Below are 22,134 nucleotides of genomic sequence, written 5' to 3' on the forward strand. Positions count from 1 at the left end.
AAGGGAACCTTGCCCCGCTCGGTAACTATTGTCGACTGCAGAGAATCTGTTGGAGAGGAGCCATGATATGTTCACGCCCATGTGCCTAGCCCTCTAAAAATAATGTGCGTGGGTGTCATTAATCAGTGCCCTTGTGTATAAATTACGCTCTGGACTCATACAAATTCTCTCCGTTGATCCCAACATGCACATGTGCACATTGGCATGTAGGCCACTCACTCTGCTGGACTGGGGCCTCTGATCAGCAGCCCGGCACCAAGATAAACAATTCTGCGATAAAAATATCCTAGGTCTCTGTTAACAAGAGAAGCTAGGGTGACCATAATTTTACACTTAAAATGCCCTATCAGAAAGGAAAAGAAAACCCTTTGGGGAAACATACTCTAGGCTTAAACAGGATTGTTTTGTAACAGTCATTAAGGGAGCAAACCTGACCATTATGCGCAGGCAGTAGGCATGAAAGTACAGTCACTGAGGGTCCTAAGAGACCCAGGGTCACCTTCAGCAGCCAAGCTGTGGACCCTTTGCCAAGTCGGTGGCAGTACCCAGCCCCAAGGCTGGGCTGAGATTGCCCTGTAAGGCACTTATGACTTTGGCCCAAATTGTGGGTTCTCAGAGCAATGACAGGCTTGTGAGCCCAGCCAGGGAGGAGGATGCATGTGTTTCAGGCTTTTTTGGTTTTTTGTTTGTTTTGGTTTTGGTTTTTTTTTTTTTTAGGGCTGCACCAGCGGCATATGAAGATACCCAGGCTAGGGATCCAATCGGAGCCAGCCACAGCCACGCCGGATCCTTAACCCACTGAGCAAAGCCAGGCATCGAACCCGCTTCCTCATGGATATTAGTTGGGTTCATAACCCACTGAGCCACCGTGGGAACTCCTGTTTTAGGCTTTTTTGGATCAGGGATGAGGAATGAAATTAACCCAGTCCAGGTGGATGCATTCAAGGGATACACCTGCAGGGCTAAGAGGGGAGCAAGTGGGACAGCTACTTGCTGAAACTTGGTAAGTAAGGACAGAGAGTGACTCCTTGGGTGTGAGAGTCTCCTTTCCGCCCCGCCCCCTTGGAGGGCCTGCTCCGGGCAGGTGCAGAGTGGAGCAGCGGCAGCTGCAGAAGGGGGGTGGAGAGGGGTTTACTATTTCTCCCACTCACTTTGCCCGGAGCTTGGCTACCTCTTCCTCTGGGCCCTGGGGGAGTCTGTGGCCCACAAGTCCAATTGCCCTACATTTCCACCCTCAGAGAGCCCTTCCAACCTATGCGGCCTCCTGCCTACAGCTTTCCTAGTCCGCCTGATTGCTCTTGGTTTGAAAGGTTGATGAGGGTGGGCCTGTCGCTTCACTTCTCACCCCCTCAACTTCGATGCAGGTCATCCAGAGCTCTGGAGGGAATGCCAAGGGAGTCGTTGATTGGGAAGTTTTTTGTGATCAAATATTATGTGAAATAAATTGGCCCTCAGCCAAAGATGGGAAAGATCCGGCTCTGCTAATATTAGATGTGATGGGCTTTGATCTTCATATCGATCACCATGACGGCTGTTTATTTAGGGGTTTTTTGGTTTTTGGTTTTGTTTGTTTGCTTTTTAGGGCCGCACCCGCAGCATATGGAGGTTCCCAGGCTAGGGGTCTCATCGGAGCTGCAGCCGCCGGCCTCCACCACAGCCACAGCAACTCGGGATCCAAGCCATGTCTGCGAGCGACACCACAGCTCACGGCAACGCTGGATCCTTAACCCACTGAGTGAGACCAGGGATCGAACCCACATCCTCAAGGATACTAGTCAGATTCATTTCCGCTGAGCCGTGATGGGAACTGACTGCTGTTTATTTTGTATCCCTCTCCTCATGGCACCTCATCATAAACACGAGTAGACGTATGGCATTTGAAGCAATAACATCTGGACTCTCAGGCCCACGATGTGTAAATCTGCGAGGCACATATTTTCATCTCAGAGGTTCCAAAGCTGGTGTATGGGAGTGAGTCCTTTTGCTAGTGAGTGAGCCTAGCTGACCGCCTGACACCCAGATTTACAAGTGGCTTTGATTTCTCTCCTTATCCTTGAGAGTGTAGTTATTCTCCTCCAGAGAATGATGTGAGGAGTGCTGGGGATGGAGAAGAAAAAGACAAGAGTCCAGAGAATGAATGACCCCAGTCAGAAAACAGAAGTTTAGACTACACTAGAGAGTAGAATATCCAATTCAGTAGCTGTTCAAACCCTCAACATGAATGAATTCCCCGTACACTCTACACAAAAATAAGAAAAGGCAATTAGCAAAAGTGCTCCCACTGGCATGAAAACCACCATTATTATGGCACTTACACAATCATTAAGGTTTGGAGTTGGGTCACCCAAAATATGCAGGTATGCCTTACTGTACTGTACATACTGTATAGTGAAAATTATACACCGTGATCAAGCTTGCAAATTTGGGATTATTTAAGGTTTAAGAAGAGATTTTTTTTCCTTTGGCTGCACCTGCGGCATATAGAAGTTCCTGGGCCAGGGATAGAACCCGCAAAAACAGTTGTGGCCTGGGCCACAGCTGCTGCTGGATCCTTAACCCAGTGCACCACATGGGAACATCCTAAAGAGAGATTCTTAAAGAATGCGAAGGAACTGCTGTTCCTCAGACTTGTTTGGTTGGTGCTTGACAGTTTCCAAAGTGCTTTTGTGTTCCCAAGAGATGTCGCTGGCAGCGGTTACAGAAGCAGGAGGAGGGGCAAAGGGTCGGGTAGAGCCGGGTCCTTGACATGGCTCTGCCACTTGTCTGTGTTGCCTCAGGTAAGTCCCTTAGCCTCCCAAGTTTCTTGGTCTCCATCTGTACCATGAGAATACGGTCTCTCTCTCTTTTTGTTTTTTTCTTTTTGTTTTTTTTTTGCCTTTGTCTTTTTAGGGCCGCACCCAAGGCATGAGGAGGTTCCCAGGCTGGGGTTCGAATCAGAGCTGTAGCTGCCAGATCCAAGCTGCGTCTGCAACCTACACCACAGCTCACGGCAACACCGGATCCTTAACCCACTGATGGAGGCCAGGGATCGAACCCGCATCCTCATGGATGCTAGTCGGGTTCGCTAACCATTGAGCCACAATGGGAACTCCTGTTCCTTGAGAATATGAATGCCACTCGCTCTGTTCACATCCCAGAGTCCTAGCAAAGACCCAAACTGCTGACATGGGCAAGTGTTTGAGAAGTACAGCCAGTGGTTCCTGTGGGGATAATTCGTTCATTCATTTCACATGCTTTCCTAAACTTTCCTGGTGCTGTGATTAGCACAGCAGAGGCGACTAAGACGGGGTTCCCACACTTGAGACTAAAGGTCCAGGCAGAGATATACTTAAAGGGAAGAAAAGAATTTTGCACACAGCTGTGTGGTCCCTACACTTAACTCAAACTGTACCAAGCTCGGCAGGGGTGCAGAGGAAACACAGACCCAACCGACTACCCACAGCAGGTAGGCAGGCATCTTTCCACAGCCATTACCTCCCTCCCCATGCTGCCCTGGCTCCTGTTTTTCACAGTCAGAGCCAACCTGACGGGAGTAGCCGAGCCGAGCCGGCCAGCTCCCTCACAATAGCCCCACCGGGCGTCACACTGCAGGGTTTTCTCCAAGGTATGGCCCCACATTCAGGTCTGGGCAGGGAAAATGTAATTCCCGCCAGCTGCTTACACAGACAAGCAGAGGGATAAAAGGAGAAGAGGGGAGGGGGAAAACACTCTTGCAAATAGATCAGAATGACCCGCTATTGAACCTAATTACCTGCAAAGCCACATCCAGCCATTAAGGATCCATATTCTGTAATAGAATTTCCTGCTATGGAAATACTCACCCACGCACAGGATGTTGAAGCAGAAGCCCTGGCTGACTGACTTATTCACCAGCTGGTCGGGCAAGCTGTCAAACCCCACATGTCCAGCCAGGGGGACAGTTCGGCAACCTTCACCCTGATTTGGAAGGAGAGGGAGAGGAGAAGATGAGAAGGTGCTTAAAAGCAACTCGGGGCTCACGTCCCCATCCACACGTTCTCTGTGCTGGGACATGACGCCCACCCGAGCCCATCTCTCCCCTTAGCTAGGCCCTAAGCCAAAGCAAAATGACCGATCAGCTTAGAAATCATGGATTCTTAGGAACAGACATCCTCGAAGCTCCATAATCAATGCCAACATAGTTCAGACACAGCAAACTCCCGAAGGGGCTTATCGGAGGTGGGAGGGCGGGGTCAGGGATGAGAACGCGGGGGGCTGGAGGTTCCCAGACTCGGGTTCACGCTCAATCACTTACAAGGGAATTAACCTCTTAGAGACTCCGTTTCCTTCCACGTCTGTCATCTGAGATAATATTACCTTATGGGGAGGGGTAATATTGGGAGCCTCAAGCATGCCGACACCTGTAACGAGCTTAGCACAAGGCCTGGAACATGCAAAACTGTTCAGCAAATACGACAAAGACACTTCGAAAAGCAAGTACTGCTCTCACTGGGGCTTTCTGGGGATCTAACAAAGGCGGCACAGCAGAGAGGTTAGGAGAATAGGCTTTGGAATCAGGCAGGTCTGAGCTAGAGTCCCACAGCCTCCACCTCCTGCCCTCAGACAAATGATTCAACTTCTCAAAGTTTCTCCACCTGTAAAATCGGGAGCCAGTAGTTACTACCTCCTAGGAAGGGCCTGACGATCTTCAAGCACTGAACATGGGGCCTAGCGTGTGATGAGCACTCCAGAGACTGTCGCTGCTGTCCTTACTGCTCTGTGAGGTTATCCTTCCCATCAAGCCCCCAAAGAGCACGCGATGCCATGGAACACTCGTGGCTCCCTCCAGCTAGAGAACTGCCCTCATGCTGCCTCTGGTTCTCCATCAGGGTCAGGCAAACCACTCACAGCCCTAGAAAGCAGAGGGTCTTTGCTTTGCCTGCAGGTCCCAAACTGTCTTTGTTTTTATTAAAAAAATTTTATTGGGAGTTCCCTTGTGGGACAGTGGATTAAGGATCTGGCATTGTGACAAACACCATATGATATCACCTGTATCTGGAATCTAATATGCAACACAAATGAACCTATCTACAGAAAAGAAACAAACTCATGGACTTGAGAGCAGACTTGTGGTTGCCAAGGGGGAGGGGGAGGGAGTGGGATGGACTGGGAGTTCGGGGTTAGTAGATGCCAACTACTGCATTTGGAGTGGATAAGCAATGAGATCCTGCTGTATAGCCCAAGGAACTCTATCTGATCACTTCTGATGGAAAATGATGGAGGATAATGTGAAATAAAGAATGCATATATATATATAACTGGGTTACTTTTCTGTACAGCAGAAATTGACAGAACATTGTAAATCAACTATAATTAAAAAAAAATTTTTTTTAATTTTATTGGGTGTTCCCTTGTGGCATAGTGGGTTAAGGATTGGTGTTGTCACTGCATTGGCTCAGGTCACTGCTGTGGTGCAGGTTTGATCCCTGGCCCAGGAACTTCCGTATGCCATGGGTGCAGCCAAAATAAAATAAAAGTAAAAATTTTATTGGAGTATAGTTGATTTGCATTGTTGTGTTAGTTTCACATGTACAGCAAAGTGAGTCAGTTCTGCCTATACATACATATATCCATTCCTTTTGAAATTCTTTTCCCATCTAGGTCGCCAGAGTATTGAGTAGATTTCCCTGTGCTATACAGTAGGTCCCCGCTACTCATCCATATTCCACGTGTGTGGATGTCAATCCTAACCTCCCAGTTTATCCCCCTCCCCCCACCATTTCCCCAAAGCTTCTTTTATTTTATTTTAGTTTAGTTTTTGCTTTTTAGGGCCGCACCCGAGGCCTATGGAAGCTCCTAGGCTAGGAGTCAAATCGGAGCTGCAGCTGCGGGCCTACACCAGAGCCACAGCAACTCGGATCCAAGCCAAATCTGTGAGCTACACCATAGCTCACAGCAACACCAGATCCTTAACCCACTGAGCAAGGCCAGGGATCAAACCTGCATCCTTGTCGATACCAGTTGGATTCGTTTCAGCTGAGCCATGACGGGAACTCCACCCCAAATCTTCTCATCGTTAATGGTTTTACAAAACAGGGAGAATCTCAAACTGAGGGAGGCTTCCACGGAGCCAAGGAGGAGAACTGCATGTACTCAAGAAGTGTGCTGACTGCTCATGGCCACAAGGGAGATGTGCAGGAAGGAGGGGCGAAGCCAGAGACAGCTGAGCTGGACAGGAGGGGTGGGCTATGTGGGGATTCAGAGTTTCTATTGGGTGGGGCTACACTGAGGTTTCCGCAACCAGGAAGGTGCCAAGAGCAATCCAAGAAGGGCATGGTTAGTGCCAGGAGGCCGGCACCAGCATCCCGAGCTGTGCTAGCAGGCAGCTCCTAGGCTGGACAGGCCCTGCTTCTTTTCTGTCTTTTTCTTTTTCTTTCTTTCTTTCTTTCTTTCTTTTTTTCTTTTTTTTGCTTTTTAGGGCTGCACCCTTGGCATATGGAAGTTCCCAGGCTAGGAGTCCAATTGCAGCTGCAGCCGCCAGCCTACACCACCACAGCCACAGCAACGCCAGATCCAAGCCACATCTGTGACCAACACAGCAGCTTGAGGCAACGCTGGAGCCCTTTTTTTTTTGTCTTTTCTAGGGCCGCATCCTCGGCATATGGAGGTTCCCAGGCTAGGGGTCCAATCAGAGCTACAGCTGCTGGCCTACACCAGAGCCACAGCAACGCCAGATCTTAGCCGCATCTGCATCCTTCACCACAGCTCACGGCAACACCGGATCCTTAACCCACTGAGTAAGGCCAGAGATCGAGCCTGCAACTTCATGGTTCCTAGTCGGATTCATTAACCACTGAGCCATGGGAACTCCAACGCTGGATCCTTTAACCCACTGTACAAGGCCAGGGATTGAACCCACATCCTCATGGATACTATCTGAGTTCGTTATCCCCTGAATCACAATGGGAACTCCTGGCTGGGCCCTGCTTTTAGACTAGGTCCATAAGGATACATTTTCCCACTGAGAGGGCCGGGCTGCAATGGTGGGGGAGTCCCTCAGCAGCTGGCATTGTCAGAACCGGTCTCCAGCTAGCCCTCCACCCAGCTTGGTGTCATCAGATCCTCAAAGAGTGAGAGACAGGACTAGTGCCCGTGACTGCCACCTGGCACCTCACACATCCCACCCCACACATTCCCAGTGGAGTATTCATGACAGACAAACCATATGCCATCCTTCAGTCCTGGTTGGTATATTCAGGGCCCCAGAGGGGTACCCGAAGACAGCTGGGGTTCATGAGTGGCCGGCATCACTCAGGCCTTGTTCTGCCCTCACCCCTTTCTCCTTCTTTTATCAAAGCAATCAAAGGAGGGTGTAAGTTTCCCACTGTTCATTCTTGCTCCTTGACACTGCAGGGGAGACAGTGTCGAGGCCTAAGAGCCAATAGGCTTTTTCCATGGAGCCTCCTACTCAGTTGGCATTGCAAACTGGGACTCAAAGTTGAGGTTTCCTGAGCCATATTTCATCACCTCCGGCTGCTTCCTCCTATCTCCGAATTCAGCACCATGAAACTTCAAGTGCTCCAAGGCCTCTGGTCCAAGCGCCAAAAGGTGAAGAAATGGAATTTTCAAACTGAAGACAGTGGAGGGCAGTGAGGAGACCGCCACCGTTTTGGTTTGGTTTGTGTTTTTCTTTTTCTTTTTCTTTTTTTTTCTTTTTAGAGCCGCACCTACAGCATATGGAAGTTCCCAGGCCAGGGGTCGAATAGGAGCTGTGGCTGCCGATCTACGTCATAGCCACGGCAACGCCAGATCTGAGCCATGTCTGTGACCTACACTGCGGCTTGCAGCAATGCTGGATCCTTAACTCCCTGAGCGAGGCCAGGGATCAAACCCACATCCTCATGGATATTAGTTGGGTTCTTAACCTACTGAGCCACAGTGGGAACTCTGAGACCTCCCTCTTATTCTTAAAGATCTATTTTATTGTCAAGTCCTCACCAAGCACCTCCCACATGCCCACAGTTATCTCCCATCTAGCCCAGTGTTGGAAGAGCCCTAAATAGTAGAAAAAAGAATATAGCCTTTATTCCCTAGGCAATGGGCTTTGAAAGGGGCATTTTCAGTGTTTTGAGCAGGGAGGGCCAGGATACAGGCAGTGTTTTCAAAAGATCATTCCAGCTTCAGGGTGCTTGACTGATGGGAGGAGAGAGGGTGCAGGGGCAGAAAGACGTATTAGGAGATGACTCCAATAACGCTTAACTGGCAGAGTGACAGCCAGGCATGGTGACAATAAATGCTGATTGAAGTGAACTGATCTGACTTGGGACTCAAAAGGGAGGAAAAAATTTGAGAGCTGTCCAAAAGAAGGGGTGACTGGGCAGAGGGAGTGGGGAGCAATCAAAGCTGTAAGGCTACAAGGCCCCCAAACTGGGAATTTGGACTGATAGCCCCAAGCACAGAAAGAGGGGAGCCGGGAAAGGATGCTTTAGTGGAAAAGCCGAGGATTCTGGTTTTAAACAGCCGTATTTTAAAACTACAATGATCAGGTTTTTATAAGAGTAACCAATGTTCATTGAAGAAGTTTTAAAACATATGGAAAATTATAAAAAAAAGAAAATTAAAATCACCTGTACTATCATTCTCCAGAGATAATCACCGCGAATATTTATATGTATTTCCCTACAGTCTGTACCCTTTTTTTTGGGGGGGGGCATGTTTGTAGCACGTGGAAGTTCCCAGGCCAGAGATCAAACCGAAGCCACCATGGTGACTGGAGCCACAGCAGTGACAGCACCAGACCCTCAACTCACTAGGCTATCAGGGAACTCCAGTACTCTTTTTTTACAAAATAGGAATAATCTTGCAAATCCCTTTTCATCACGTGGCTTGATAATCACACACAATATAGTGTGGATGTTTTCTTGAGTAATTAAGTAAACTTCTAAAACATTACTTTTTTGACCACATGGCATTCCACTGTATTTTCTCAACCCTACTTTCTCAACCAGCCTTCCACTGCTACACATTTAGTGTGTTTTCAGGTTTTCAACACTGTAAATAATAATTCTCGTTCTTATGGGTTTGCACAGTATATGATTATTTCCTTAAGCTAAATTCCTAGAAATAAAACCTGCTGGGTCCAAGGGCACACACATTGGAAAAGACTTTGGTACACACTGAGAAATCATTCAACAGAGAACAGTACGAATGTCTATTTCCAACACCAGTATGCAAGATCGTTTACCCACACTTAGACTAGTGTGGGTTTTCAAGCTTCCAAGGCTTTTTAACCATTGTGAATGGAATCATCGACGAATGGTATCGTGCCACTTAATTTGCATTTTGTTAATGAGAGTGAACATTTCTTTTTTGTCTTTTTAGGGCCACATCCACGGCATACGGTAGTTTCAGGCTAGGGGTCGAATCGGAGCTACGGCTGCCGGCCTACACCAGAGCCACAGCAACACCAGATCCGAGCTGTGTCTGCAACTCACCCCATAGCTCACGGCAACACCGGATTCTTAACCCACTGAGCGAGGCTAGGGATGGAACCCGCATCCTCATGGACACGAGTCAGGTTCATTACCATTGAGCCACAACGGGAACTGCAGGTTGCCTGATTAATTGAGGTCCTGACGATTTTGATTGTAGTTAATTGAACGTTGCCTGAACCATCACAAAGTGCATAAGAGTAGATGGAACTGGCAACTTGGCCCAGCACGCCTGACACTAAAACTTCGAATTATCATCCAGAGTAGCAGGTGGTGCCATATCGGAGGCTTTGAACTGAGTTGCTAGAAAGGCCACCGCCACCCAAATGTTAAAAGGCCCATCTCCCGTGACCCTGCAACCTCCCCCTCGGAATTTACTCTACAGAAACTCATATGCCTGTACAAAGATCCACATACGGTACAAGGAAATTCATTACAGCATTATTTATAATACTGAACAACTAGAAAAATAACCTAAACGTCCGACGATGGGAAAATATTTAACTAAATTATGGTACACGCATACTCTGGAATATTCTGCAGCCAGAATACAGTAGGTCTATAGATACTGATGGGAATATCTCCAAGACAGATTATACCATAGAAAAAAAGAAGCTGTAGAACAATAAGCCCAGTAGGAGCCCATCTCTGCACAAAAGCCCCGGTGTGTATTTGCATGTAAATGTAGGCGAGTGCCGAGAAAAGGGGACTGAAAAGACACCGACCAACCCAGGAACAGAGGAACCTCAGGGGAGGGGCCTGGAACTAGGGGCTTATTACTCAGGGGGCCCGTCTGGAAGCTTCTGCATCGATGGATTCTTTCACAGCATCAGTGCGGTCACACCTTACCTGTGCCATCGAAAAACATTTTTAATACACGAAAAGAGAGTTCTCACTCAGCTTTGCAGCAGGGTAATTAGGATGCCCAGTCTGAGAGGAGCTCGCCGAAAGGAAGGCACAAATGAAAGCGCGCTCCGGGGAACGGGGGAGCCCCCCCATTACATTTCCTGTTTTCTCCTCATCTGCAGTCACCTGCGGTTTTGAAGTACGTTATACCACATTTCATGCACATCGCAGGCAGAAACACCGCTCTTTTTCTCTTCCACCTCCTCCCCTCAGCACAGACCAGTTTCCTGTTTTAATTGAATATTCGAAGGTCCGTGTTATGAAGAGTGAGTGAAGATGGTTCCAGTTGTGCATCGTTCCCCCCTTGCTGTTATTCTGAAAATAAAGGGGCTCATAGGCATCCAAGTGGGCACCCCCGTCCCCTCCCCCACCCCTCCTCCAACCCTTGTGGTATCTATCGAAAGCCTCTGAGAACTGAGGGTACATCTGTGTCGATGGAGAATTTCCTGCCTCCGTTTAAAACTGGGGTGGCCAAGTTAGTAGCTGTCATTCTGAAAGATACGGCCAGAGCAAAAAGGTTGGAACTCATGGCCGATGAGGGGGGCTTGCCCTAAAATTTCTCCTCTTGTCTCTGCAAGGAGATGCTAAGAAAGGGCAGAAACACTGAAACAGGATTTTCCTTTGAAGCCTCACGTGACTGGTGGGCCTGATCTCTCACTCCTTCCCTTTCTCTATCTCCATCCCCAGCTCTGAATATTGCTCTCTGAGAGACCCTGCAAATGTTCAGGATGCCCAACAGTTCAATGATGTATGATGGAATATTAAGCGGCTGATAAAATTATTGTCTAAGACTATTTAATGGCATAGGAAAATGATCACCAAATACTGTTAGGCAAAAAACCAAAAAAACAAATACTGTTAGGCAGAAAAAAACATTGAGTTCCCACTGCGGCTCAGCAGGTTAAGGACCCGACTAGTATCCATGAGGATGCAGGGTTGATCCCTGGCCTCACTCAGTGGGTTAAGGATCTGGCATTGCCGTGAGCTGTGGTGTAGGTCACAGACATGGCTCGGACCCCGCGTTACTGTGGCTGTGGCGTAGGCTGGCAGCTACAGCTCCGATTTGACCCCCAGCCTGGGAACCTCCATACACAACATGTGTGACCATAAAAAGACAAAAACAAAACAAAACAAAAACAAAACCTGTATATACAGGACCATCTCAACCATGGGGGAAAAGAATATACATGCATTTTTTTCTCTTTTGTCTTTTTTTTTAGGGCCACACCTGCAGCATATGGAGGTTCCCAGGCTAGGGGTCAAATTGGAGCTACACCTGCCAGCCTACACCACAGCCACAGCAACGCGGGGTCCGAGCCATGTCTGTGACCTACACCACAGCTCACGGCAATGCCAGATCCTTAACCCACTGAGTGAGGCCAGGACCAAACCTGCATCCTCATGGATTCTAGTCGGGTTCATTAACCACTGAGCCACCACGGGAACTCCCCTATACATGCATTTTTTTAAAGCTGGAAGAATATATACCAAAATGGTAACAATGGTTACTTTGGGGTTGGAAGGGCTGTAGAAGTTGCTGCTTTTCTCTGTTTTCTGAATTTTCTACAATAGGCATATTTTACTTTTATAATCAGAATTAAAATGTTGTTTTTTAAAAAGAAGATTCTACGAATATACTTTCCTAGGCAGGAAAGCAGTTTCAGCTATTTTAGCGAAAGCTTTAGTTGCAACAAAAAGTTGCTAGTCAGAACAGTTAAGTGTTCAGCTTTCAGGCAGTTTTATTGTATAGAAAACATTTATTTTTACCAATAATACCATAAAACCTTATTAGTCTCTACATTATACCATATATAACATTATTATACAATATACCTTTTTTTTTTTTTTTTTTTTTTTTTGCCTTTTAGGGCCGCACACGTGGCATATGGAGGTTCCCAGGCTAAGGGTCGAATTGGAGCTACAGCTGCTGGCCTACGCCACAGCCACAGCAATGCCATTTCCGGGCCGCATCTGGGACCTACACCAGAGCTCACGGCAACGCCAGATAATTAACATCGGAGGCCAGGGATCGAACCCCCTTCCTCATGTACACTAGCCAGGTCCTTACCGCTAAGCCACAACGGGAACTCCCTACAGTATACCTTCTTATTATAAAGATTCATATGAACCAGAAGTCAAAGTCAAATCACATCTCCTAAAACATGCAGCCAAAAGTCTTGATGAAACAGTTCGGTGCAGAGCCCTATCTGCTGCCTCCAGTGTTGTCAAGGGAGTGACTGCCACTTACTACCCTGTATTATCATCCATAAGAACCACAAAAGCACTGATAAGTTCCCAGAGGTTAAAAAAAAAAAAACCCAAAACTCCAATATGCCTAATACATCAAATGTCAGGATTTCCCTCGAGCCGATTAAGCCGGGCTAAGAGGAAACCAACAGTAGTAGCAATGCCCTGAACTGGGAGAGAGAAATCTGAGGGCCTTTCCAAGGAGAAATAAAGCCTGCAAAAGGGAGCAGCACCCCTTGGAGGCCCCAGTGCCTTTCAGTGGGGGAGCAGCTTTGGAGATCCTGGGGAGCCACAGAGGCAATCATCCTCATCCAGGGAGAAGGCCCATTTCTGGCAAATCCAAGAGCTGGAACTCTGGATTGGAATACACCAGATCAATTCCAGAGTGGCTTTTCATTCTGTAAAAGGCTTCACAGCAGGATTCTATTAAGTAGCCAGCTCTCCTAGTGCATTTAAAAGGGGATTCAGTAAACAACAATTCGGCTGTCATGTACCTTTATAGGAAGACAATAGCTATATACACCTACGGGGATGGACAGACAATATCTAAAGGGTTGATTCTTTCTCTTCCAGTTCCAGAGACCCTGCTGCGCTAAAAGCACAGGCTTGCTTCTCTACAACCCTCTCCCCACCCAGCTCCCGGAGTCAAAGCAGCGAAGGGGTGGAGCTAAATGCTGCCACCTCATTCAGAAGCAGAAGCAGGCAAGGACCTAATAGAAATTAGGCTGGAGGATAAGGAAACACAAGAACCGTCCAATGATAGAGCTGGAAACGCCCTTAAAGATCACTTAATCCAACCGCTCATTTTACAAAAGGGGAAACAGAGACTCAGAGGGAGGAAGTGACTTGTCCCGAGTCACAGAGCGATTTAGTGACAGAGAGAGGTGCTAGGATCCAGGGCCCTGCCACTCTCAAATGGAAAAGCTGACCCACATCTTTCTGCTGCTAGAATGCTGGGACATTGGGCTTGTGGCTGACGCTAGTTTGGGGAGGGGGTCAGTAAAGGGTCATGGAACACGACCCAGAAGCCCGTGGCCTCACCAAGGTGGCCCTGACCCATAGCGGGCCACTGAGGCGATGGAGGCCCCTCTTCTGCATCCTCTTCCCCGCGTCTAGCTCTCATTTCCCTCTCTCCTGACTTGGGCCCAAGCCTCACCCTGGCCTCTGCTCAGGAGCCCCAGGGCTACCAAACCCAACCAGCCAGATTCTGGGTAAAATATCTCTACCTCAGGCCAGAGGTGACCCCTGCTCGGGGTGGGTCAACTTTCCCACAAAAGCCAGACAAGGCTCCCTTCAAGTCTGGCAATTTAAACAGAGTTTCCGAGGTGTTCTGGCCATTGTTATCTCCAATCTGCTACAAAGAGAAAAAAGGTTTACTCACAAGCCTCTGGATGAATGCCCAACTGTCCTCTGGGGAGCCTGAATTTGCCTCTGCCTCCGTCTGGTCTCATTTAAAGGGATCTGAAAAAACCTGGTTCCGCCTCCTCGCCAGGGCTCAGAGCTGGGGCCCTCTGCTGCGAAAGAAAACCCAGCGCTACCTCGCACCTCATCAGGGCCGCGAAAGCAGGGTTCTGCTCCTGTTACCCCAGCGCCGTCGTTAGGGGTCAGAGAGGGCCCTGGAAGGAGAAACCTGAGCCCTGCGTCCTGTCCCCTAGGAGGCCTGCAAAGCTTCTCCCAGCCACCTTTAAGTGACTGCAAAGGATGACCCCACTCCAAGGCCAGCGGAGAGCGCTCTGCATAATTCAGCAGATGGCTGCCTCTAATGAGAAGACACTGCAGAAGCCGGTAACGTTATTTCTCCCTCTCCCGAGCATGTGGCCTCCTTCCTCTGTGCAGGCAGCAGAGAAACCCACGGTTTCAAATCCCCGCAGCAGAAGCCTCCTCCTGCCAAACCCAGGAGGAAGGGTCTGTGTTTCTAATTTATTCCGCGCGGCCCCCTCCCCTCCAGTTGTTACTTAAAATAATCCATCATTACATGGCTGGTGGCTCCAAGATTTTTATTTAAAGATATATGGGGCAAAAAAAAAGAAAGCCCACACATGGCCATGACTGTGCTATCTGGGATTTCAGCTGAGACTCTTTTTAACATCAGAGTCTTCAATGCACCGAAGTCTATGCTTCTGGACCTCCATGAGCGAACCGGTGGGGATAGGGGGGCGGCGGTGCCGTGAAAAGGAAGAGAAGAAGGGACATGGTAGGATTTTTATTTCTTGAAAATGTGATGAGCAGGCCAGAGGTGTTTTTTTTTTTTTTTTTAATGAATCTGTGTCATCTGGTATGTGTTTCATCGCTTCAGCCACTGACCAGCAATAACACTTTGGACGGAATCACTTGGTTTCTTTGAACCCATAAAATGAAGAGCACTTGTCCAGGAAGCTCTTGGGGAAAATGAAATCATACAGATGGAAGTGTTTTGAGATCCTTGAAAGAGACATGTTACACTTATCCATGGTACGCTGTTGCTTTCTTTCCTTTTCTCTCTTTCTCGAATGTGGTTTTAATATATGTGCAGCTGAAAGCGCTCCTCGGTTGTTCGTGTTAATATGAAACCAAGGCTCTGATAATCCAGACAGCAAGTCCAGAAATCAGTCCTATTTAGTTGTGGAATACCTTTTTCCAGGGGACTTATCTTCCTAATTAGTTTTGCTTGGGCTAAAGCAACCGGTTCGCTCCTAGAGCACACAAAGGGAGGGGCCGTACTGGGTAACAAAGCCAGCAATTAATGGAAAATTCACAGCAGAGACTCTACAAAGTAACTGCTGTGCACATGACTGCAGATCAAAATCTCATTATACTATACAGACAAATCGCTCGGCTGTGATGCAGTTTGGTAATAAGAGCACGGCGAAGACACACGTTTTCAGGATTTAGGCTATGAAGAGGAAGCGGAGCTTATTCCGGCCTCTTATCTGCAAAGCTCTGAGAGGGCTGAGAGGCGTGTGCCTTGGCCACCACTCTGGCCCCAGCGCCTGGCACGAGGCCTGGCAGAGTCGGTGCCCAATAAACACATGTTGAAGGGAATGAATGAAAATAAAAGTTGCGTGAATTAACAAAGGAAATGTTCCCAGCCCAGGAGCAGAAGTGAGATCTCACCCATCTTCACACCTACCCTTTTCCTACTTGAAGCCCTCAGGAAGCCTTCCTATCACCCATTGTCCCAACCTACTTCTGGATTAGGTCCCTTTGGAATGAATTCTCCTAGCAGGCAATAGCTCTCCGATGGAGCGCTTATCACCAGGATAATTATACAGTTATTTGTGTCTGCCTCCACTACTAGATTGTAAACTCCCTGAGAGCAGGAGCTGTGTGCATTGGTAGGAGAGGGGAGGGTGGGCATCGTCATTTCGCCCCCCCATTTTTTTTAAGCCTAGCTTATTGTGTGTGTGTGTGTGTGTGTGTGTGTGTGTCTTTTTAGGGCCGACCCCACAGCATATGGAGGTTCCCAGGCTAGGGGTCCAATCAGAGCTGCAGGTGCCGGCCTGAGCCACAGCCACAGCAACCTGGGATCCGAGTAGCATCTGTGACCTGCACCACGCCGGACCCTTAACCCAATGAGCCGGGCCAGGGATCAAACCTGCATCCTCACGGATAATAGTCACGTTCGTTACCACTAACCCAAGATGGGAACTCCCCCAATTTTTTATTTTGAAAAGCCACAGAGGAGTTGGAAAATAGTACAATGGTCATGCATGCATATACCCTCAACTTAGATTCAAGAATTTTTAATATGTGAGGCCATGCAAATTTTCTGCAGTATTCCCAGTAGAGGTACAGGTGAATATGGGGTTTTCCTCTCCCTGCTGGGGTATGATATGGCTTTTCGTGCAAGGTAGTGGACATGGCTGAGGCAGGGCACTTCAAGGGGAATCAAGGGTACGTGCCATCTGATACCAAGACCACAGTGCAGCCACCTGTAGGTAGTTGCTCTGGGACACCCCAGCCAGGGTAGTGTCTGGCCTTGGGAGCGTTCTTTGGAGATTATCTGGCTGCCACTGGAGGAAAGCATCACTGTTCACGTTGCGGGACTGGCTCAAATCAGAATCAATGAGCCCTTCTTCCTAGGGGCCAGCATGTAGTCTGGACCCCAAAATGCAACACTGAAAGAAAGAATTCAATGCAAGAGCCAAGCGCTGCAGCCTCTGGGGTCGGCACTGTGCCTTGGACAAGGCATGGAATCTCTCAGAGTGTATATTAATAGCAGCCCAAGCCATCTCTCAGACAGGGGTTGGAGATGGGAACATCCCAAGAATCCTTTACAGTTCTCTAATTATCTCACGGTGTCCACAATTTGACTCTCCAACCAGACCGTAATAAGCTTAAAAGCCAGAAACTATGTTTAGTACTTTCTCTGCTATAGTGGACCAGGGCTAGTCATAGTGCTGGAATGAAATAAACACTTGTGTACATAATGAAGAAAGAGTTTGGGGAGTTCCTGTCAAGACTCAATGAATCTAACTAGTATCTATGAGGATGCAGGTTCAAACCCTGACCTCCCTCAGTGGGTTAAGGATCCAGCATTGCCCTGAGCTGTGGTGTAGGTTGCAGACGTGGCTCGGATCCTGCGTTGCTATGGCTGTGGCGTAGGCCAGTGGCTACAGCTCCGATTTGACCCCTAGTCTGGGAAGCTCCATATGCCATGGGTACGGCCCTAAAAAAGAAAAGAAAGAAAGAGTTTTGTCACACAGAACTTTGTGATGTTCATTCAGAGTGGATGGGGTTGTATTACATACACAAAAGCTGAGCTTCCAAGTTGCACGCATGCCCAAATAAGGCCTACCCAGCAACTCTAAGGCTTATGTTCATCACTAATGATGGTACCTCACAAGCCAGACTGACCTTCACCTGCCTCTGGAAAGAATACCCCACCCTTCACACATATTTCAGAGCACTACTTGCATGGCATCATGTCTCAGATCTCATTAAAAAAGAACTCTTAAGCTAGGCACACTTCGGCTTAGTCTCCAGTCTTCTCTTCCCAAACCCTGGAACAATCAGCAACCAGACATTCAAGGTCTCCCAAGTTAATTCCATCTCCCCCCCCCTCCCCGTGAATTACAACTTCTTGCAGACACAAAGGGAAGCAGAGAGACAAATGATACGTAAATAAGAGCTTCACTGGCTCAGGAGGGGGCATGGAGAGTGAAGTCAGTTTTCCCAGAAACCCATTTATCACGATAACAAGGTCTCAAGTACTGGGCTGCTCTTTCAGCTTCAGAATCCGGCATACAATTATGTGCTTCATCATACAGTGTGGCAAGGCCAGCTAGAGCAAACTGGAACCAAGCAAAGCAAACCAAGCAGCCCTAAACCACCCACACCCACTCCCATTTGAAAAACAAAGGGGTTCTCTGGGTTGCCTGAGGTGAAACTCAGCCTTCTGGAATGTTCCCCCTTGCAACATCATGGGCCCTGCAATCCCAATCCAGGCAAGGGGGCTGGTGAGAGAGTATGGGTAGGTCAATACAAATTAATTAGCTAACAAGAAAAATCATTAGCATCCTTCTTGGTCATTAAGGATGGAGCAAGTGTAATCCAGGAGACTAATTCCTCTACCTCCGGCATGCCATCTCCAAAGTGCCAGTAATGGAGGAACAGGAAGGCACTCTGGGAACCCGCAAACCACGAAAGTGATACGTATTACAGTGCCAATCTTGAGAAGAGAATTCTCTCAAATTCCATTATCACAGCCTTGTCTCCCATCTACTCCTGGTCCTTCCATAGCAGGACTGCATAAGGAGCTCCGTGCTGGGGTCTTGCAAAGAAGTGAGGGAGGTTACAAAGAAATCACCCTGCCCTTTTAAACAGAAACAAGAGGGTGGAATAAATGTATCCAGATCCTGCAGAAAAAAAACACTACCAGATTCTGGATTTGGATTTTGAACACAAATCAATTTCAATTATACGAATACCTAGAGCTATATATATATATATATATATTTCTGCACTGGAATTGCACTGCACGGACTATTTCCCTGAATACGTAAGCCAACAAGATTTAAAAACATTGTATGTGTTTTTTCTAGAGATTTTCATCTGGTAGTATTTAGCATTATGGGATCTCACCTACCTCTGCTTCACTCTCCTTCCTCACCTCAGGGTGCTGGTAATGGTGGGCCTCTTAAAAATCCCAGATACCCATGTATGAATAGAAAGGCTAGGTTGTTCCCTCAAATGGAAGTATCCCCTCCCTTTGCAACAAAACTTCTGGTCTAAAAAACACAAACATGGAGCCTCGGGTCACTTCAGTATAATTTCTCTGCACATCCCAGGCTGGAAAACTTCAGTTCTTTAAATGAAGATTTTTTTTTTTTTCCAGAGTCGGCTGCCAACAAAAAGAGAGAGACGGTACCGCTTTTGCAAGCGTCACACTTATTTTCCTGAATCCCCATACAAAGAAGCCAGCTCCACAGGTTTTGGCACACAAGCCCAGTTACACTGAACACGCACCGGAGACAGATCTCCTCAAAGGCCGCAAAACCCGGGTCAAGTGTTCAGAAATACGCCAAAACCCGCAGCCAGCCACCTACAAGCCAGCGGACATCACCCCACACAGGCGCACAAATGGGACCCAGGGGCACACAGCACAAGCAGACGGAGAGAGAAGCGTCCGGACACACGGACACACACCAGGGAGGTGAGCACCCTCCGAGAAACAGGCGGACTCATCTAGGGTCACAGACAAGCCGGGCACCGCCGCCCGCCCGGGGAGGCACGAGTGCGCGCGCGTGCACTCATACGCACACAGAGATACACACACACACACACACACACAACACACACACACAGAGTCACATATGTAATGCATATGGAGAAACCCTACCCCAGCCAGTCACCTCCCCGCCCCCCTCACCACTCGCCGCCTCCTGACCCAGACTCACCCCAACCCCGCGCCCCTCTTGCTGAGGAGACCTGGGTACCGGCGGGCGGCAGGGGGCAGGGGAGCCGCCCCGCGGCCCGAGGGAGCGAGGCCAGGGTGCGGGGGACCCGGAGGGCTCGGCGGCCCGTGCGGCCATTCATTCGGCAACGCCCCAACGGCCGGGCTGCAGCAAGAGAGGCGGCGGCGCCGACTGCAGCTCCTGGGCAATGCAAGTTCGGCCGCCGGCCCGCAGCCTGGACCAGGTCACCCGCCCGCCGCCACCACTGTTTTCGGGGACGGGAGGCAGGGGGACTGAGCCGCTGTTCCCGGGAGCAGAAGTCCCACCGCGCCTTGGCTCCTGGATGCTGCCCACTGCCCTCCTTGCTGTGGAGGTGGCGGCGGCCAGGTCCCCTCGACCCTTCCGAGGCCCCCGGCACCGGCGCTGGCACCCAAGCCCCGCACTCACCACCTGGCGAGCTATATCGGTCGCTGCCATCGCTCCTGCGTCCGCCAGGGCTGCCACGGGCGCCGCCGCAACGGGAGCTACAGCACAGGAAACAGCGGAGCTCCTCCGACAAAGAGAAAGTGTTACACTTCGGGCGCGACCAAGTCCGGTGGGGGGAAGTGCAAGGGAGGGGCCCCCTCGCTGCCGCTCCAACCCCAACCTCTCCTCTATCGCCCACCCCTCGGAAGTGGGGTGTGAGGAGGGGGCGGATTTAACGCGCCGCTTCCCTCTACCGCTAACCGAGTTGCAGCTCTCCCTGCAACCTCGGTTGTAGGCCTTTGCGGAGGGGGGCGGGGGCTCCCCTCGGTGACCACGTCCTCTGCCCCCCCCGCCACTGGGTTCCGTGGTACGTCCCGACCTCTGCTGAATTGTCACACCCCCCTGCTCTCGCCTTACATCCCCGGAGTCCCCAGACCCCGGAGGCTGGAAAGGAGCCCCCGCCCCTTCCCCCTGCCGTGTACAGCTCCGCGGCGGAGCCGTGCGGCCCTCCTCTCCCTTCTCCCCGCCCCCAGTACCCCCTCTTCCTCCCCACTGCGACCTCGGGGTGCCAGGAGGGGCGCGCCCGCCGCCGGAGTCTCGCTGCTCCACCACACCTCCCCCCACCCTGGCCCGGGAGTGCGGCCGAAGCCGGAGAGGGAAGGGGGGGAGCTGCGGCACCTGCTGTTCCACAGTGAAGCTTAGAAAGGGGGCGGCTGGGGGGAGCCGCACTGCGGGCCCCGCAACTGAGCTGTGACATGCTGAGTCCGAGGCCAGCGGTCCTGAGACGAGACCCCCCCACCTTCTGCCCCGGGGTTTCCAAGCCTCAGGTGCTGTGAGCTGTCATTTCCGAGCTCAACACCGCTGGGTACTTAATACAGACGGACCCCACTCCGCTTCTCCCCGCCGAGCCCTAGACGCTCAACATGTGTGCGGAGGCTCGGACACTCACCCGCTTCTAGTGCCTGGACCGCCAGGGAGTCTCAGAGGAGGGGCTTGAGCCTGGAGGCTCCGGGTTCTGCCGAGCGAGATATTGGGGAGGGACGCGGAGCGGCCTCCGGTGGCTCGGTCCCGCCCCCTGGTTTCCCCTTAACCTTAGGTCAGCCCGACACTAGGCGGCCGCGGGGCGCAGAGGGAGAACCTCGCAAGGCAGAGGCTATGCCCGCCGGCTTTCCTTTTCCTCTCGGCCAACCGCCGCCGCGGGTCCTTGCCCTTGCCCTTGCCCTGGTCACCTCTCCAACTCTTCGGCCCTGGCGCCCCTCACCCCTCTCCGGGAGTGGACCCTTGCTAAGCTCCCTGTGACTGGCGAACTCTGACAGGTTTGGCGTGCCAAAGGCACGAGCGGGCGGGACACTCCACTCCACTCCTTAAAAGGGCAGGGGCCCTGGTCTCGGGGAGGTACTCAGACCCTCGAGTGGAACTCGGGACCGCGGGGTGAGACAGACTGATGGGCGAAAGCCGGGCCCGAGATGCGGCGTGGGAGATGGCCCAAGGCGAGAGCGGCAGAAAGGAGGGAACCAGAGGGAGGAAAGAAATAAAAAATGGGAACCAAGGAGAGAGGGGAAAGGGACCCCACCCAGAGGCCCGCGCGCTGGGGAGGAGGGAAGGCAGAGAAACTGGGATGGCCATATGAAGCACTTCCCTGGCACTTGATTCCACCTGCCGGGACAGCGCTTCCCACGTTATCGCAGGGAGCTCTTTATATGCGTGCGAACCTTGAAAACGAGGACTCCCCAGAATGCATCCCCGGTGCCTAGTTTGGGGCCTGGCGCTTGATGAAGCATTTCCTGAACCAGAGAGCAGAGGGTTTGGATGAGGGGGGCGGGGTACAGAAGAAAGGACAGACACAATCAGAGGGTGGCTGTAGGACAGAAGAGCCATGTGGTGGAGGTGCCCGCTGTGCTCGAGTCCCAGGAGGGGCCGAAAGAGAAGAGCCTGGCCCAATCAGGGACCGGTACAGGGGAGTTCCGTAGACAGACAGCGCAGGCTCACAGGGCAGATGGTGGCGGCAGAGAAGAGGGGCTGCCGTTTTCTCCGAGGCCCGCCAGGGCGCTGGGGCAGGGCCTGGGGGAGGAGCCATGCCCTGGGTTGGGGTGGTAGCCACGTGGGGGACCGGGGCTGTGTATGAGGAACCGCTGTAAGCCTGGGCCGGGACTGGATGGGGGCGGGGAGGCAGAGCTGACTGGCCACTTCCA

The 22,134-nt window shown here is 50.5% G+C and overlaps 1 protein-coding gene across 16 annotated transcripts in view; it reads right to left on the minus strand.

The window, feature by feature from the left end:
* Nucleotides 1-21,253, minus strand: part of SEPT6 (septin 6) — a 72,871-nt gene extending 51,618 nt beyond the window's left edge. For 4 of the 16 annotated variants that reach the window (XM_021080249.1, XM_013986377.2, XM_005673868.3 and 1 more), the window contains exons 1-3: nt 20,892-21,233; nt 19,925-20,024; nt 3,822-3,936 (exon numbers count right to left, since the gene is read on the minus strand). In XM_021080249.1, the coding sequence (XP_020935908.1) occupies nt 3,822-3,936; nt 19,925-19,954 (145 nt within the window). In that variant the 5' untranslated portion in view covers nt 19,955-20,024; nt 20,892-21,233. Of the gene's footprint in view, nt 1-3,821; nt 3,937-10,298; nt 10,409-13,983; nt 14,447-18,669; nt 18,806-19,924; nt 20,282-20,891 lie in introns of those variants that run through there. The other 12 variants (XM_003135344.5, XM_021080245.1, XM_013986371.2 and 9 more) reach the window with 10 other exon arrangements.

The sequence above is a fragment of the Sus scrofa genome, chromosome X (assembly GCF_000003025.6).
Source record: "Sus scrofa isolate TJ Tabasco breed Duroc chromosome X, Sscrofa11.1, whole genome shotgun sequence".
Classification (NCBI taxonomy): Eukaryota; Metazoa; Chordata; class Mammalia; order Artiodactyla; family Suidae; genus Sus; species Sus scrofa.